The 19,288-nt window shown below is 41.0% G+C and overlaps 1 protein-coding gene across 2 annotated transcripts in view; it reads right to left on the bottom strand.

Moving 5' to 3' along the window:
- The window catches only part of LOC119740479 (gephyrin-like), a 29,980-nt gene extending 11,784 nt beyond the window's left edge, over positions 1-18,196 (bottom strand). The window contains exons 1-10 of one of the 2 annotated variants that reach the window (XM_038215804.1): positions 17,890-18,196; positions 15,524-15,602; positions 14,636-14,693; positions 13,456-13,548; positions 12,460-12,554; positions 11,011-11,077; positions 9,519-9,659; positions 3,962-3,995; positions 2,009-2,143; positions 379-471 (exon numbers count right to left, since the gene is read on the bottom strand). In XM_038215804.1, coding sequence (XP_038071732.1) covers positions 379-471; positions 2,009-2,143; positions 3,962-3,995; positions 9,519-9,659; positions 11,011-11,077; positions 12,460-12,554; positions 13,456-13,548; positions 14,636-14,693; positions 15,524-15,602; positions 17,890-17,938 — 844 coding nt within the window. In that variant the 5' untranslated portion in view covers positions 17,939-18,196. Of the gene's footprint in view, positions 1-378; positions 472-2,008; positions 2,144-3,961; positions 3,996-5,636; positions 6,764-7,216; positions 8,604-9,518; positions 9,660-11,010; positions 11,078-12,459; positions 12,555-13,455; positions 13,549-14,635; positions 14,694-15,523; positions 15,603-17,889 lie in introns of those variants that run through there. The other variant, XM_038215803.1, reaches the window with a different exon arrangement.
- Positions 18,197-19,288: the final 1,092 nt, after the last annotated feature.

Raw genomic sequence — 19,288 nt, 5'->3', positions numbered from 1 at the left:
TGCTTGGAATAAAACATACAAGTTGAAAATTTATTAATAGAAAAGAATCAAATTTGTTCAATAGCACAGGGTACACAACTTGAATAGATTCATGGAACAGTTTATTAATACCTAATGCCATGCAAAGGGAAAGATAATTCTCCATGGATCAACAGGAAGGAAAGGTTTCCCGCACTACTAGTTAAAGCAGTCAATATGTGTTTATAAAAATTATGACTCTAGTCGGACTCAAGCCGAGTCATTGACTCGAGTCATTACAACTCTGTTTGGTTGCCATGGATATACATTTAGCTCATTTTGGCCAGAAACTACCGGCAAAGTGTTCTCATGCAATTTATCACAAGCCGGGATAATAACCTCAAAGCCAAAGTTACTTACAGATGACAGCATATCCATCTTTGATGGACGCTCTAAACGGAGGAAGGGGTTGCTTGGCAGTCACATCACTGGCCAGTATGTATCCCAATGCATCTATGACAAGACAGTATTGATCAGTAGTCAGTCAAAGCAATATGCATACACCTATTCATTTATTCTAAGTTCTTTTATCAATAAAGTCTTCCAAGTTGGACTTCTACGCTTTTGGGGAGTGCATGCACACCCAAAATATTTTCCAAATTGAATTTTTCATAATTGTTTATCATTTTCTGAGCCCATTTCATTTCACTGTTAACCAGTTCGCGTCGCAGGACGTGATAACACGTACTCGCTTTTTTTTTATACACAGGCACGGCTGACAGGTTAAGATACCAAGATTGCCTCGACTCGCCTCCGGGTGACGTCTATTTATTTCTGTCAAGGGTCAAAACCTTTACTGAGCCAACTTTTTCCTAGCTAAGATTGCTGACTGCAGTGGTTTGTTATGCAAAGGTAAGACGGGCAGTCGGCGATATGCGACGTCGTGAAGAGCTTTTGTGTGGAAAGAGGTGGTGGCCATGTTGAAGGCAGTGGGCCATGATGAGGGGTTAACTTTAACAATGAGAGTGGTTAAATCACTATGTCAAAATTGCATTGTTTCAAAGAAAAGGATGTCTTCTTTCTTTAAATGAAGCTGTAGTGACATGTACATGTGTATATAATTAAGTGTTTGTTCTTTTAGCTCCAACAGGCGTTCCATACAAATAAGTATGTTAATAAGTTTTGGTTGCCATAGGCACCGGAGTTCACTCTCGCTGTGCTGCGTTTGCGCAGTGTGACATGTTGGTGACCTTTCACTTATCGTTTTCATTCTGCTTTGTGCAAGTCTTATTCCAACGTTGAAAGTTTCCTCAACCAAGTTTTATTCAGTCAATTGATGTGTGCTTAAACCTACTGACTTTCCAGAAGTTTGTTAATCATTGGATAGCAGGTGCATGACGAACTTGTGAGTTTTGAGAGCATTAAAACTTGTAAACAACCAACATTTTGTGTGCCGTTTTCACGACTTGTAAGAACAGACACGAGGCTTGATAAACAGTAGTAGAACTCATTTCGGGAGAAAACACGAATTACTACAAAGCCGTTCCTCATGCCCAGAATTCCAGTTACCCTTTTGCACAAACTTGGCCCAGTACAGGTTATGACCCTTGATGAATAACAACAAATGCTCAGTCATCTGTTGCCACAGACGCACAGTCAAGGTGTCATTGGAAAGAGGACGCATTGGTGTTTCAAGTGATGTTTAACTTATTTGAAAATATTTTTAATTTTTTTTTATAATTTACATTTTACATCTGGGTTTCCTTTTTTCTTTTCTACACCCTGTATAATTCAAGAATAAAGTATTCCAGTAAAGAGCACTCATCACGCACTGCTGAGGCAGAATTCACTACAAATAAAATTGTCAATGATGATGCAACAAAACATATTGGGCCATAGCATTAGCGCATCAATGTACTTGGGGGGGGGGCAAGTTGTAATCCCACCCCACCCCCGATCCGCCATTGCAGATTGGGATATTAAAGCTCTTACAGAAACATTTAAATTGGCAAATGGATGATTGGGCTGAATCCACAAAAAAACATCTTACCTTTGCATTTGATTGACTCTGGAGCTAGGACTGGTGCCTTGGCCATTACTAGAGAGTAAGCATCCTCGAATGATATCATTGGGTAAGGTGATGACCTGGGACGTCTTGCTACTTTGCTTATATCATGATGGTGGTCTGGGTACAAGACATGCAAGAAGTTCATAATATTTCAAACATCAAAAATAAAAAAAAAACACTGTATTTACGAAACCATCTCCAATTTTTGCCTTCCAATATGGCTTGTTCTATAAGTTTGGGATCCCCCTTTTTCCCTGTGTCTATTACATCCGACATCTAAGATTGTATAGTTCTGATGTACAGGTACTCCTTATAATGCAGTCATCCTCCAAGAGCGATACATGAAAGGTCAATTACAAAGTACCAAGGTAACAGGGACAGGTAAAAGGGGCACACTTTGAACCCTAAATTCATAGAATGACACATATGCACCATTTATCACTGCATGATTGACTGTCTGCTTATCCAAGAAAAATATAATACAGGTATTTAAAGTTATAGTCCATCATTTGTAATTTGTGCATTTTGTTCATTTGAAGCAACAAAAGTGCTCAAAATCTAAAGAAGGGTACTGAACAACTAACCTGATAAAGTTTGAGGTCAGCTTCAGCTGTATATTCTGAGAAAAACAGCATTCTAGGATCTCAATTTCAAATCAAAAGTTGCTGAATCATGTTTTGAATTGCGCCTGAATTCAGCGTCCGAGACACGTTCTCGCTGAGCCGAATGCAGCTACGCGATGTCGCGCACTGATCTGATGAATTATAGCAACCGGGGGTGCGTGTGCGTCGTGCCAATGCTTGCGCGCGCTTCGCCGAATAACAAAACGAACTACTAATTTAAATTTTCCTACGGTGCGTCTTAAGAAGCACCGTTGGAAAGGCCTTCTTTCGTTGATTACTTCAAAATGATAGCATGCCAGAAAGATTAATTTCACAGGGAGTTTAGTCCCCTTACTATCTTTCAACCAAGTATGTTTTTCAACAATAATTACGCCAGCTACTTTTCGGATAGCTGCAAATGGTGGACTATAGCTTTAATGTTCTGTCATGTGGGAACAAGTGACTATCAACAATCTTTCTAGGGAGAGGGAAAGGTAGACTTGTAAGGAGAGTCAGAAGGTATCATTAGCATTCACAAGTCAACCATAACTAACCCTACCCCCTTGAGTGACTTACTAGGAACCCTTCTCACTCTTGCAAAATGTAACACCATATCGTCACGTCAGTGCAACAAGGTCGTATCTCCTAAAATGGCATGAACGAAGCAAAACGCAAGTTTTACAATGTCAAAAGGTCGTATCTCGCTTAAAATAACCCGGATGTACACACAAAGTCAATGGACGTCGAGATATGACCTTGTTGTACAGAGCGTATTCGCGCGAGATACGACTTTGTTGCAGAATGGAGTTACGACCTTGTTGCACTGACGCGCCGATATGGTAAACGTAGCATCAAAACTGTTGGACTTTAATTAGGGTGGTATGCCTGATCCCATATATAATCAGTCATTTAGTGCTGTACTCCAACAGATTCCAACAGAAGAGAAAGCTTGTGGTAACACCGTGTGAATAATACCTCTTTTTGAGTTGTGTGGTTCTGCAAAGAACCACTTGTTTTAACTCAGCTTCCGATGACGAACAGGGTACACTCTTCGAAACGTTGAGGTTAAAACAACTGGTTCTTCTAAGAACCACACAACTCAAAAAGGGATATTATTCAAATGGTGTTACCGCAAGCTTTGCATTCTATTTAACCACTCATCCCCCAATCCCCGAGTCTTCAAAACAAACCCATGACCTGATACTACATTGGGGAAAGACAACATTCTCCCCAAAAAAGGAAGCTCAGCCACCTGAGCACAAGGGACATACTTTGTGGACAAATCACATCAAGTTGTGAATGTTTTTGCGGCATTAAAGTCAAACTTTCTTACCTGGCATGTCAGGAATATCATGATGGTGGGGACACTGCAAATCAATGTTCACAAAAAAACTTCAGAATAGTCTTTGAGGATGAATGAAGCGGATGAGTTGAACAGTAAATGCACTTAAATTTGCAGAATAAAAGTATCTTGAATCTGGGCGCAATCTGACTTAATTATTTTAGGTACGTAGGATTATTTACCTGGAAATGAACCTATTGGAGCCAATTTCATGGCGCTGCTTAACAGTTAGCAGAAAAGCTGTGCTAACTATAGCAGAAAATTGTGCCAACTTTAATAAGCACTATTTCATGGCTTGGATGTGCCAGGGTTGCCCAGCACATGTATGATTTTTATTGTTAAGTTGCTGTGGCTACTGCTGCTGATGGTCTCAATGAAATAGACGGAGGCTCTTTTAGAAGAAAATTGTGTGCTCATTCAAGCTGCATGTGCTAAAAGGTTCGTGTAAAGCGTGCTAGTTCCAACTTTTAATGTGCGCGCATCAAGTTTGCTTAAAGATAAATTTGTTAGCGAGCTCACCCTTGTGAAACACGGAAAATGTAGCGTGTCTGTGTCCCACACACCACGAGGCCAAAGACACAAACACACTACAATGCTGTTTGTTCCACTCGCGCTCTGTGGGACTGCACGAGCTATTTACAGTATCGCACAAGTTGAAGATGAGTGCCATAATGTTATAGCGAGTGCAATATATTCTTGTATCCCTTGACAAAAGCCAACATTATTATTATCTTTATCAGGCTCACTTGATCCAAAAGAAAAGAATTTCAGGACTCTGTCTTTATTTCTAAAATTTTGTTGAATATTCTTCACTAACTGAAGCAAATTTTGTGCCGCTCGAAGCTGCGATTGTAGATGTTGACAATAGGGCGCATATATTGTTCCCTGCTGCACGCTGTGTCCACGTTGGACAGTACCACACGTTACATTCTGTTGACTGGTTGACAACTATGAGTTTCTACGCTTAATTGTGCGAGAACAGGCAAAATTTGAAGACATTTCAAAAATGATATTACATTCATCTAATACTGCTTCCGATAACCTTATAATACTCTGATCTCTTTTTTTTAACGTGGAAGCCTGATTATAAATAAGAATCTAAAATAACGAACTTTTTGTTAGGTCAAGACGGATTACAAATTAGAGCTTTTTTCCAAATATCTGAGGAACATGTACATGAAACAAAATGGTCAGCAATGTAAATGCCATTGTTCACTGTTAGTCAGATTGATGCAAACAATTATTGCTCATTCAACGATAAACGCATGGAAGTTGGCACACAGTAAGAACAAGCCCTAGAGAAACCTTTCAATTATAGGGCCAACGCAGATTTGTACTTTTGTAAAAATAAAGGTAGAACATGCAACTTTCAAAATTTTCAAAATGGCTGCCATAACTTGTTATTCTACCTATTTTTTTTTCAAAGGACAAATCAGCGATGGCCCTAGAGCCAAATATCTTTCTCACGACAAACGCTGACTGTGTGCCAAATTCCATGCTTTTATCATCAAATAAACAATCCCATCACCTATCTGCCGTACTATGTGACATCTACAATGCTGTCAACTATACAACGGCATATTTCAGACAAAAATGTGGGAAGATGCCTTATGATTCATGAGTGTGGTTGTTATAAGAACCAGAGAACATTTATGAAATGCAAAAGTATGTTGCGGTTTATCTATTTTATTTATAGTATATATTGACTGCAATACATCATCACAAAATGAAAAATTTCATACACATAATTCAAAGATTTCTTAATTAACCCTAACCTTTCCAAATCCTCTTTGCAAAATGGAGGATTTTGCAGGATTGAGGCTACATGGCAAAAGTGTGTTGCTGATTTCGGAGGACACACTGTGTCAAGGTCTTGTGCCGGACCTTGTGTTGTTTAAGCTCAGCCGTGCACGAATTTAGGCCTAGGTTATACTTGAAATCCTCCGCACTGCTCCAGGATGCCACTGGCTCTGCTTCAACATATTGACAGTGACTGCTGGAGGATTTTGCAGGATTGAGGCAGTGGTCACCCCCTCCAAGGACCACATTCAAGAAATAATCAGAGTATTTTGCAGGATTGAGGCTGCATGCTATTTTTACATGTACATGGAGGCAGTTGGAGATTTTGCAGGATTGAGGTTACAATGTACATCGTCTATACTTTCTGAAGAATCCATGCATAGAGTACTTTGACGGTTTTGGGCGGTACAGTAAGAAATAGGCAAGGCGGTCTCAGTTGGTACTGGGACCAATGGGTTAATGGAGAGTTGTAAAAAAAGTACAGTAAAAAAAAAAAAAAAAAGAAACAATTAATTAATGCCACTTATACTGCCTCATGAAGTTAGACTTTAAAATGGGAACATTGTGGCTATTGCTAGGCCATGGCTTTTAAACCGTTTCATCTGATTTTCTTTGTTTTGGGTTTGTGAGCGGCGGTATCTTTCCCAGTCTGGGCCTTCATCATGAGTCTTTTTCTCCTTCGCACCGACTGGACGATTTTTCCCCTGTTCACAATCCTGCCCGCCATAGCGCCTTCATTCTGCAGCTTGTCATAGATCTCCTGAACAGGAAGCTCCCGATCAGCTTCTGTGAAGATCATGTCTCGCAGCTCCTCGTCAATTTGCCGCTTGGGGTTTGCTCGGCCGGGGCTCTGCCAAGTCACATCGCCCTCTGGAGGGACGTGTTGTCCAGTGATGGTGACCTTCCATGTTTGGAGGTCGGACAGGAAGAGTTTGAGGGTGACAAGGACAGAGCAGTTGTGACGGTCTTGTTTGTGTTGGGCGCCTTTGCAACCTTCATTGAAACAAGCCGACAAAACAAAAAGTTATAAGTTTGAAGGAAAGCTGAAGAGAGTCTACATATCGTCTTTTTGATATGAGATTCAATAATGCATGTGAACTTTAGCATGAAACACACTTTTCTCCACAAGATAGTGTATCATAACAAGAGAGGACGAAATAGTTGTTGGGTTTATGCCAAAATGGCAGCAGCACTGTACAACATTCTCCAGTTCTCACATCATAACTTGGCTTCTGACCTGCTACTGGGAATTCATTTAATTCAATTTTTTTTCATCAAACCGAGAATATATGAACTTGAAAATAGCTAGCCTAAATCCCTAGGGGGTGTGCAAAATCCTATTAAAAGTGGAGGATTCAGGACTGTTAGGGGCTACAAGTTTTCATCGAGATGATCTGGATCCAACATTAACTATCATTGTTGAGCACAAGTGTTTTTCTTACTCACTTTTGACACATTTTCCGTAGCTACCACACTGTCGCAGGCAGTTGCCCTCTCCTGAGCAAAACAGGTACCACGCTACAACATACTGGTCCCTCTTGCCATCTTTAATCCTCTTCCTCAACTGTTCTCCTTTCTCCGTCGCAACAAAGAGGTCGTCATAGCGGCAGCGCTCATTGACGAGGGTCTTCCGCTGCCAGCTCTGACAGGCCAACGCCTTCTCCTGGCGTTGCATCTTCACCAGGTCCTGCTTGACAGATCGCTTCCCTCGCCTGAGGTTCACATCTCGGAGCAGCTCTTGAGATGCCAGGAAGTTTCTCAGAGGCACCCCAACGGGGATGCTGTACTCCGTCCGATCTTTCTTGGATGTAGTCTTCTTTTTGGATGTCTTGGATTTGGAGGACTTCTTCGCCGCCTTCCGTTGCCGCTGTGATTTGCCGAATGGTCTTTGGAGGGCGTAGACCCTCTGTTTCTTGGTCCTGGGTTCGTCTGACTCCTGAGTTCTAGAATTGATGTCTGTTGGGTCAAACTCAAATACAATGTAGGTGCTGTTTGGGTTTCCATCTCCATCAGCTTCAATACCAGCAGACTTTGTTGCAGAGTCAGATTCCTCGATGATGGACCCGCAACTCTTCTCCACCTCATCTTCTGCCGAATGGTGCTCTCCCCTACAATGACGTTTAGGACATTTGTTCATTTTGATAACTCTCAAGTCAGAATCACCTGTGTCTTTACCATATGTGGTTGAAGAATCATACACGTAGCTATAATTGCTACTACTATCCTCATTTTCGTCATCATCATCAGCAACAAGATAATCATCATCATCATCCTGTTCACTAACATCGTTGTCTTCATTACCATCCTCGGTCCAGTTGTCATTATCTTTACCTTCAAGGCTCCCAGGCAGATTAGAACCATCACAAGTCGAACCATCAACATGGGATGTTGTTTCCTTCTTAACACCATCATCAGTGGTCTTTCCACTCTGACTATCTTGGTCCTTAAGACCCATCCCAAGCTCCTTAGGCTGATGAGTGGCACTGCTCTGCCCATCATCCATTTCACTGATGTGCTCAGACAACTCCTTCAGGATGCGACTGATCTGTTTGCCTGTTTCATCCCTCTGGGAAGGAGTCTCATCTTGATGCTGCGATGATGCCTCCATGATGACTGCTTCCTCTTGTGGAATGAGGACAATGCCTTGCACAACTTCAAGCTCTTCAAAACTCATCTCTTGGGGATCATGCATTTCTTGGTTTGGCACCTGCAAGTCTTGAGATGTTTGAAAAGCAACTCTGTGCTGGTTTGGATCCTTCACCATTGTCAGTGTTTTGGAGTTTTTCCCTCCTTTCTTCACAGGAGTTCGTGACGACAAGCGTAGCCTTCTTTTCTGAGGTAGAGACAGTTAAATGATGCATTGGCTCATGTTACTAATTTTTGTGCATGTAAACCCAGTCATGCAGGCACGACACATGCAGGCACGACACATCCTCCTCTAACCTTTTCAGACATCAATCAAACCCTAGCACTTGCATGAACTGGTCCAAAACTTGAGATGGCTTTTAAATTTTGATGGGGGTTATTAAAGTACTGAATGAAGATATAAAACCGTATATTAGGATTTTACAAATGTACATGGTGAGTAAATTTATGATGACGTTATCTGGAGAACAGAAAAGAATGGGTTTGATGGAATGTCTGAGGTGGTGGGTGGGGTGAGGTGTGTGGGTTATTTTCACCATGTTCTCATACATGAGTGGGAGCAGCGAACTAGCAGACAATCAGCTGTTTCGAGCACGCGACATACATGCGAGTTGACGTTCGATTGTCATGATTGTTGTGTTAACTGCTGTTTGTTTTCATGATTTTTACATCAAAATCCAAAGAATCAAGACAGAGGTATAACAACACAATTGTTGATGGTTCCCGAAGGGTTATATTTAGCAATTGGTGACTGCTGTGATGTGGGATATGACGTGTTGAACACCCTCGGGGCGCATAGCACCCTTGGCTTTGTCCTGGGTGTTCAAAACGTCATATCCCATATCACAGCAGTCACCAATTGTTAATATAACCCTTCAGGAACCATCAGCACTGTAATTGAGTCCATCACAAGTCCTTTCACAAGTCCTTTCACAAGTCCTTTCATAAAGCCAGTCACAAGTAACTGGATGAACAATGACAAAGGAATGCTTTTGTAACAGTTCATTTGAATAGCTAGTGACTTGACTTGAGACTGATCGGACTCGCAGGGACTCGAATACAACACTGGAAACCATGACAGGCACATAACACAGATGCTCACCTTGTGTCCGTGGCTTGCCGAGTGGTCATGTGACCCTTGTGATGATGTCATAGATTTGTGTGTTGCCTCGACTTCTTTGTTGTCTCCCCTAAGGAGTTGGATGGCATGACGTAGGCCAGGTAACACAAACTCATAGCATTCCTTGTCAAACAATTTAAACGGAATTAAAAAGGGCAACTTAAAAAAATAGAAGCTTATTCATCATCAGCATACAGTCAACTCTTGTTATAACAAACTCGTTCGGACCTAACCAAATTGTTTGTTATATCAGAATTTTGTATTAAGAGGAACATCAGTCCCATTCACTGTGCACATAAATGCACAGTCGGGACCAAGGCTTTGTTTGTTATAACCAGAATTTGTATTAACGGAGTTTGTACTAACGAGAGTCGACTGTATATTCCAAACAGTGGGTTTTTTTTAAAATAAATTTGAATTTTTTATGTGTAATTTGTCAAAGAGCATAACTCTTCCAAGTTTTGACATTAAAATACCTTTTTTGACAGAATATGTTGAAAGACTATGTACTGAGACATTTGAATTGTGAAAACCTTTACCATGTACAATGTGTAGCAGGGTTCGACCTTTGGGGTAGTCTGCTTGCCAAATGCTAGTAAAAAACAACGGACTAGTCAAAACCTTTCCCTATTAAAATAGTCCGCTTGGCGAGTCAAAATCATTGTAAAGCATTGTTGTTTATGACATTCTGGTGCAAAAATTTAAAAATTCTATTGCGGACTAGTGAAAAGGCCCGCGGACTAGATAAAAGTCTGTTTCAATAGTCCGGCTGGCTAGTGAAAGAAAAAGCTAAGGGCCAACCCTGGGTGGGCACTGACAGTTTTTTTTTTTTTAACTGGGTTATTTTATGAGTAACGCGTGTAAGAAATTGCCATTGTAATACATTCCAGATAGAATATGTCAATCCGCAACGTAGACACCTCAAAGTGTACACTACCCATGCTCTTTTACATTCATTTTTTTTATTCTTACAAATGTCTAATCCACATGTTTTATTTTAACTAGAACAAGTATTTTCCCATTTTGAACCTTTGCAATCCTCTGACAAAAAGGGATTTATTTTGAGTTGCTTGGGCTCCTCTTATGTACAAATGATATGTCTGAATCATTCTCGGTCTGCAAAAAGTGAATATCTTAGCATGGAAAGTTTTTAACATAAAAGAAGTGCACTTTTCAATAAAATTTACCAAAAAAGGGATGTCAAATGGTTTTCTTACATTTAAGAGTAAGGTTGCACAAAATGTGTTCCTAAGAAAAAAATCATCTCATGGACCATTTAACCAATTTATTGCTTAGCGTGGAACTCAAATATAGTACGGACAATAGATTAGAAACCATGTACGGTACAATGTGTTATCACATTTTTTTTCTGCTAGAAGCGCAAATTTTCTGCTAAATATTCAGCAGTACCATAAAATTTGCTCCATCATAACATTGTGAATTATGACAGCGTGTAGTGCCAGCGTATACCTACCTGGGATCCCTTCTTACTGCCAGGCAAGTTGATAATCAGGGAGTTCCTCCGGGTGCCACAGGCGGGTCTGCTCAGGAAATACAACAATTACAGTCAAACATATTACATACATTTGCTGGTGACTCACATTCCTGTGTATCATAACAAGAAAGCCGAAGACTTTTAAACTAGGGTGGGACTGTAGTAAAGTGGAACACTAAATAGGGTATTTAGGGACAGCATGTACTGCGTACTCTGCAACAAGTTAGGAATCTCAAGTTTGGTACAATCAGGTATTGAAAGTCCTGTTTTACAACTTCAAAGCACTTACAGGGTTCAACCTCATAATTACGTGTCACCAGTTTAAAACCAACCTGTTGAAATTGTAAAATGCAACTTTGGACTCAACACAAGTCCCCCCCCCCCAAAAAAAAAAACCCAAGTGAAAATAACAAAAAGGGGCCACTGTGTGCCATCGCTGTCTAACACGCTATCAAGTGCACATTTACTTGAGAACTATTCATGAGATGGAATTTGCGTCAGGGTGATGTAAATTCAATATCAGGTTTTGCCCTTCAACGACGTATAAACACTATACTCAGAGTGTTACCCCCCCCCCCCCAAGTTTAGTTTACTACATCAAATTCGAACCAGCCATCTCAGTGGCCGAGTGGTAAGATGTCTGCACTAGAAGGGCAACAAAAAAATTGTTCTGCTTCCGATTTACATGGGATTTGAAAATAGGGTAGGTAGGTAGGGAAATTTTTATTTTGTTTTGGCAATTTGTTTTGGTGTGCAATCCCATAGAGATGTGTGCATCTAGGGGCTGTCAAAATAGGGTAGGTAGGGTAACCTGAAGCAAAATTATTATTTGTTTTGGCCTAAGCAGGAGGTCTTGGGTTCGAGTCCCAGCCGAGTGATTTTTTTTCTCACTTTCATTCGGGGGGGGGGGGGGGGGGGGGCGCTTGGGCTTAGCACACTGAGTATACAGTGTTTATACGTCGGTGAAGGGATAAAACCTAATATTGAATGCTTGAGAACTGAAACAAGCTTAATGCCACATGTGCAAACATATGCGCGCATTATGTGACTCTCATAAGTGGACCATACAGTGCCATCTACATGTACAGTCAAAATATGTACAAAATAAAGCAAAATAACAAGTACTGTAATATACATGTATCTGCCACACATTAACAAAAAAGTCCACTCCACTTGGTGATGGTTGGTTTGTACTCAACATATTTGAGGACTAGATTCAGTTACTGATGCAGTAGAGATCACTAAGTTCTAAAAGGATGTGCATATGTATGTATGCTGCATTGTAGTTCATATGCAAAGTGATCAGTTCTCATGCCATTATGCACAATATGCAATGCCAAGTCCAGGAAAAAGACTTAACCAAAGATAGCATTACCAATTGAAAGAGACATAATCAGGTCTTGATACGGCATCTCATATATTACGTACCTTGAGAGCATGGCTAGTGGTGTTATTTGCAGAGATCCCATCAGCATGGACAGAGCCAGGCCTGGTGCCTCCTTCTCCAAGACAGCCTTGGTGGCCTGAAAAAGTTTGGTGAAATTTTCTTTTTACTCTAACCTCCTTAGATCCTTCGAAATCCATCGGGACGTTTTGGAAGATTTTCTACAGATTTAAGGAGGCTAGAGCCCAGCTATTTTCCTTTAACCCTAACCTTCTCAAATCCTCCAAAATCGTCTTTGAAAAGTGGAGGATTTTGAAGGATTGAGGCTATGGCAAAAATGTGTGGCTGATTTTGGAGGATGCACTGTGTCAAGGTCTTGGGCCAGACCTTGTGTTGTTTATGCTCAGCCTAGCTGTGCATAAATTTAGGCCTACATTATACTTGAAATCCTCCGCACTGCTCCAGGATGTTACTGGCTCTGCCTCAACATATTGACAGTGATTGCTGGAGGATTTTGCAGGATTGAGGCAGTGGTCACCCCTCCATGGACCACATTCAGGAAGAGTTTGCAGGATTGAGGCTATATGCAATTTTTACATGGAGGCTGTTGGAGGATTTTGCAGGACTGAGGTTGCATCCTAGCAAAAATGCCTAGGGAGTTAGGGTTCAATAAACTTGTTAACCTTTGATAGCTGAAGTGTTAAGAGTTTGGCTATGGTTTCCTGTAAAATGTGGTTGCTTTGGAATCAGGATGGTTCCCAACAAAGTCCAAGAAGTAAGGGTTAATCTGGTATAGGTTCCAAAATACAAAGCTCTTATTTCTTTCTGAAAAGTCTGAAAGGGAGCCACAGATATATATGTGATGTAACACAATTAAAATATTATGTCACATTCATGAGCAGGCAGTTGATCTTGACAATAAGAATAAGTTTCAATTGCATCGTTGCAATTGGTCGTTGGGAGTCTGCAGCTTCATATCATATATGAGCTTGTCTTTAATCCAATTGTAAAAAACAAGAAGAAATCCCTTAAAGTCTCACCTCCGGTGTAACATCCCTCGTGGCGAACCCAGTGCCACCTGTGGTAAGGATGAGATCCAGTTTCTCTTCATCGCACCAATTTATCAGGGCATCCTGGGGACAGATTGCAAATTACACATCAGAAATCTTCACACATTGTTTGCAGCATGCAAACCCAAAATCTACACTGGATTCAATATGGCCACATGTCATCTTGTAAACAAGTCCATCACCAATCAAATCATAATTCAGATCACAAGTCAAATCACAGGCCAATCGCACGTCAAATCACAATTTCAGGTCACAAGTTGTGGACAAAGGAATACCCTTGTTGCAGTTCATGTGACTTGATGCTGAGCTTCATGGACCTCGCTAGAGGGGTGTGGGGGTGCAATCCCCCCACCCCCAAGCCCTCCCCCATTAATAGTGTTTGTTGGCAAAATTGTGCGTCCGTTGGCAAATGTGCCTGCTTTAAAAGCCCCTATAGAAATATGGTGTCCAACCCACCCCCCCCCCTCATTTTTGCAGAGGGCGGGTATCTTGCAAAAAAAATCCTGACTACTTTCTAGCATGAATGATCTGTCAGCATTTGTTTTGGTCACACCAGCCCCCCCCCCCCTCCCCCCATTCAATGTGGTCTGGTGACGCTCCTGCTGAGCTTACACTGGACTTGAGACTGGACGACTTGTAATTGACTTGTGATCGTTGAGAGGACAGCACCAGAACTCAAACATGAAATTACTTAAGAAAAAAGTCAATTTTTTTTAATTGGAGTAAATTTGTGACTACCTTTTTTGGGGGAGGGGGATTGAAAAATGGCAGGTAAATTGTGCTATCTTCCTTTGCCGCACTGTGGCAAATATAGATCTCTCTCAAATGACGTCACTGCCTATGGATTGCCAAGTGCAGCAGCATTTGGGAGTCAAATTTTCGTGACGCAAATCGGCTGTGCCGTATTTCGAAGAAATTTTGAGCAACATGTGTGCGTGTTTAAAACATATTGCACACTGCCTGCACACATACCTGAAGCCGTTGAATATGCAGAAGTTTGTAATTTACCTACGAAGATGGCTGTCTATGAGAGGGGTCCATAGATACGATTGCATAAATTCGATTGCATACGAACTGCACAAATTTTAAACAATGCAAATCTAGCTTCTTATTGGGATGTGACTTGCAGGGCAAAATATGAGACAAATACCTGGATCTGAGAGTGTTCGTCAGCAACAATCTTGGTTTTCACAACTTGGCCGGCTAACCTGCAAGCAGTAGAAAAATGGATTAAGGATATTATATACTCCAAGAAGCCTCAACCGATTATAATGAAACTTCATTATCATAAGAAAGACTGCGATCTTAAATTATGAGGTTAGGGAATTCTAACTTTGGTTTCAACCATTTTAACACTGCACAGTGCACATTACTGTTTCTAGTGTGCTCTTTTGTCAGTGTGCCCCAACATGGTTGTCAACTGAAAGTGATCAAACAGACTTTTTAGCCAAAACACTTTTCTTTTTTGTACAAAAAGCGACAAAAACCATCACCAGGTGTTCATAGTAAGTCACATACATTTCGAAGTGAAATTTAGTACGGTATCCAATTTAAATTTGTGCTTCAATCACTTGAGCATACAAATGAGATTTTTCTATGTACAAAGCTGATTTCCATTGCAGCATTTAACTTTTGTAACATAAATATAGTTTATGGATTCTAGAAAAGCATTAGCTCTGAATTGTCACCTTTTTCCACAACTTATAACTTCGATTTCTGAGTATTCAAGAAATGGTCAAATTAACCAGTTCACGTCAGATGACGTGTATACACACAAAGGTTTTGCAGTATGACGGATAAACATGCAACGAGCGATGCCGGAAATATCTGTCTGTGACCCGCTCGCAGCAAGCGAGGCCTGAAATATCAGGGTGTGCTACCCGCAGATGAAAGCCTGAACCCGTCTAGCATCAAGGTTCGTGAAAAACAATCTCGTGCCTGGGTCCGGTCGTGTCAAAATAATCCCAGCGCGAACTGGTTAAAGTGTAACTATTAAGAATTATTCACTAACAACATTTCCATCAGTGATGTTCTTTACCCTTGTTCTTGCTCCACAATTGCCTTTAAGTTCGGACCACTGCTGTCTTCCTGTGTGCCTAGATAGCACCTGTCACTAACTAGGAGGGGGGGAAAAATGAAAAGTTGATTAGAGAATGCCACTTTTTGGCGATCGTATAGTGTGGGGCCCCTGTTTTGTTTTGATCAAATTAGAGTCACAAATGTTTCTTTTATTGCTTTTGATTGTAAGGCCAAAAAAAAAAAAATCGGTCTCTGGTCAGACCAAAGTTCCAGAATTGATGCGGCGACGCGGTTTTTTTTTTTTGGTGGCCTTTTGTTTTTTTTCAAGCTTGAACTGTACAGACAAGGTGGGTACTATTTTGCTTTTTTGTGTCCTCATTATACATTGGTGTCCTCCAAAATTTGCCTTGGTGCCCTTTATCATCTGCCTTGGTGCAATTTCCCCATTCCTTGGTGCTCTTTGGTACAAAAATTTGAGGAGGTGCGGCAATAGAGGGCGCTGTTGTAGCTTCCGTGTAAAAAAAAAAAGGTTGACGCGCATGATTAAAATCGATACGCGCGCGCTGACGAGAGACCCAGTATTTTTTTTTTTTGTCTTACAATCATAAGCAGACTTTTCTCAATTCTAATGACACCCGTTTTGCAATTTTGAACAGTTTCTTGGGGTAGAAATCACCATTTTCCTGCGCGGTTTGTGCCTTGCGATTCAGCGCGCCGTGCGTGCTCACGGTACATCGCACGGTGATCGCCATCTTTATTTTCGGGTTGCGTGTTGTCGCTGCGCTGTCATCGTCATTTTACCTCCAAATTTCCCCAAAAAAATCAAAACCCTGCCCTCTATCTAATGACATACCTGTTTATTGAGAATGTCACCAACTAGTTTTGGTTGGTCTAATAATTCTAAAGTGGATTTTGTTCCCTTATATAGGAACTGGGCCCTACACTACACGATCGCCCATTTTTTAGTCTGGATCGTACCAAGTTTCAAACAGTGATGACAATTTCCATGAATTGGCCTTCAAATTTTCAATAATATTTTCAAAACACTTCATAAATGTTTTATGCTTTCCAAGAGCAAATGATAAAACATTATGGGATAATTACTCAAAGTCTGACTTGAACTGTAGAGAGGCATTTTAAATACTTGTACTTGACTTTCACAATTTCCATTGTCAATAGCGGTAAGAACTGCTACCACTGACTGATGCTGAAAGATTACCCATCCAGTGCTGTTTGTCTTCTAGTTCTATAAAATTTAGGATTTCTAAACCCAGCGCATGCACAATTCTGGACACAAGGAATATGTAAGCGAAATTTCAGCTTCCTTCGTCAGGTAAAACTATGCAAAAATGTGTTATAAAATTTGTTTTGCTATGGCAGTATATTAGACTCCGTTGCGTGTACACAACGGAGTCCAACCCGGGCTCTACATAGGTGGCCACCGTCAGTAGAATGAGGCTATTGTTGTAATGCATTGATAGTGATACCTAGCCCAGGTTGGACGACGTGTACACAATGGAGTCCAACCTGGGCTAAGTGTAACTGTAGCCTATGTTGGACGACGTCTTCATTGCATTACGACTGACGTCCAGGGTATAAAATTCTACCACCATAGCGAAAAAAATTATAACATTTTTTTCATATTTTTACCTGACGGCTCAGGAAGCTGAAATTTCGCTTACATATTCCTTGTGTCCAGAATTGTGCCTGCGCTGGGTTTAGAAAAGGCAAATATGTCCGTAGGCGGAGTGTTTACCGAAAATAAACCGCAAGTTCTACGCTTTTGTTGAAAACATTTTCAGTACGAACTCCCCGCGTAAAGATGTACACACGCGTGCCGTTTGCTGCCGCTTGCTACCGTGGCGGAAGCGTGCTAGGTGTGCATGCACGCGTGCATGTAATCTTCACACGGGGAGTTTGTACTGAAAATGTTTTCGACGAAAGCATGGGAATTGGGATTGCGGTTTATTTTCAGTAAACACGCCGCCCGCGGACATATTTGCCTTTTCTAAACCCAGCGCAGGCACAATTCTGGACACAAGAAATATGTAGGGCCTAGGCCAAAGCGAAATTTCAGCTTCCTCCGTCAGACAAAAATATGCAAAAAATGTGTTATACTTATAATTTTTTTCGCTATGGCAGGAGAGATTCATAGCCTGGACTTCGTTGTGTGTACGTGTACACAACGGAGTCCAACCATGGAGGTAGAATTAGATACCTCCATGGTCCAACCTGGGCTAGGCTAAAGTGTAGCCCGACTGCATCTGACCGTACAGTACTACTATAGTACTGTAGTGTACGGCCAGATGCAGTCGGGCTAGGCTAAGTGAGTTACCAACTAGCCTAGTACGTATAGTCATCATACATGTCATAGCTCTTCTTTACCTGTCAAAATACCAACTTGTGGCGGCCTTTCAACGGCTCTACTCGCCATTTTCAAATGAGCTGAACACAAGCCTTCAGTCACACACAAAAATTCAACGTGTGAAGACTAAATGTGGGCCTAGCAGTAGCAAGAGGAGTGGCAACACAAGTGTACAAGCAGACGCGGCCGATCCGATGATCCGATCATATTTTTTCACATGCCGGCGGCCAGCCCGGGTCATTAGGGGTCACGTCACGTCGCGCGCGCCGCAAGTTGTTGTGGCGCGCTTTTTGTAAACCTTCACAACAGAATGTGACGTCTAGCTTCCGTAAATGTGGGGGCCAATTTTGGTGTCCCTCTTTACATTATTGCCGGTAAATAATGCCCTAGTAATTAACAACATTGAAGTATATACAAATGCAGGTGCGCGGTTCTAGAGCCCACATTTTGGGGGAGGGGCTAGCAGGGTGGATCCAAAAAGATTTCGGGGAGGGCGTGCGAAAAAGGTAGACCGGTTATTTTCTCCTGACACTTAGGTCTCCGAAAATCAATAGGTGGGGGTGGGGTTGCTCGTGCCATATTTTAAGTTGGGAGCGCTGATAAAAACCTACAATCAGGCACACTATATATAGGTTTTCCCAGCTATTTTAACACTTTTATCACACGAATTCCCTATATCGATACTTTAATTTCGTCCGCGAACATCCCCAAGCTCAATTCTCAATTTGAATTTCAAAAAGCCACCACTAGATTTCATTTAAGGTTCAGTATAATTCAAATTGTTAGCATTCCGATTCGTCCAAAATCTTTGAAATTCGTCTCGTGAAGCAATCGGCGTTGAATTGAAAAAGCAAATTCGTTTTTTGTCATTCGTTTTAATGTTCTTGTCGTTACATTTCGTCTCTGGTGACTTAAAACGTTACCATTAAAAATGTGCCCAAACTTTGGACTTGTTTGCGCATTAATTAAATTTCAATTTTTAACAAATATTTCCTTATAAATGAAAGTATAGCTGTAAGTTTTGAGTTTTCTTTGACAATTAACATTGAAATTAGAAATCGAACTTTCACAATATGCTCTTTGCTTTATAGCATATGGAAATTAAGCATCACGATCAAACACCTTCGTAATGTTGCTCTTTGATATATGTTTATGAATAAAACAACAGAAATAAGGTATGATGTCTATCAAAGAACAACATTAAGAAGGTCTTTGAACTTAATGCTTAGTGTCCATGTCATAAGTGCATATTGTGAAATGTCAATTCCTGACTCTAATGTTAATTGTGAAACTAAAAATTCATACCTTACAGCTAACTACTTTTGTTTATAGGCCTACATATAAGGAAATATATGTTGGATTATCATTGTTTTGATACGCATAATTCTTCAAATAAGTCTAAAGATTGGGCGCATTTTC

The sequence above is a fragment of the Patiria miniata genome, unplaced genomic scaffold, assembly GCF_015706575.1.
Source record: "Patiria miniata isolate m_02_andy unplaced genomic scaffold, ASM1570657v1 HiC_scaffold_5, whole genome shotgun sequence".
NCBI classification, from domain to species: Eukaryota; Metazoa; Echinodermata; class Asteroidea; order Valvatida; family Asterinidae; genus Patiria; species Patiria miniata.
Note: the sequence above shows the minus strand (reverse complement) of the source record. Positions and strands in the feature narration are given on the sequence as shown.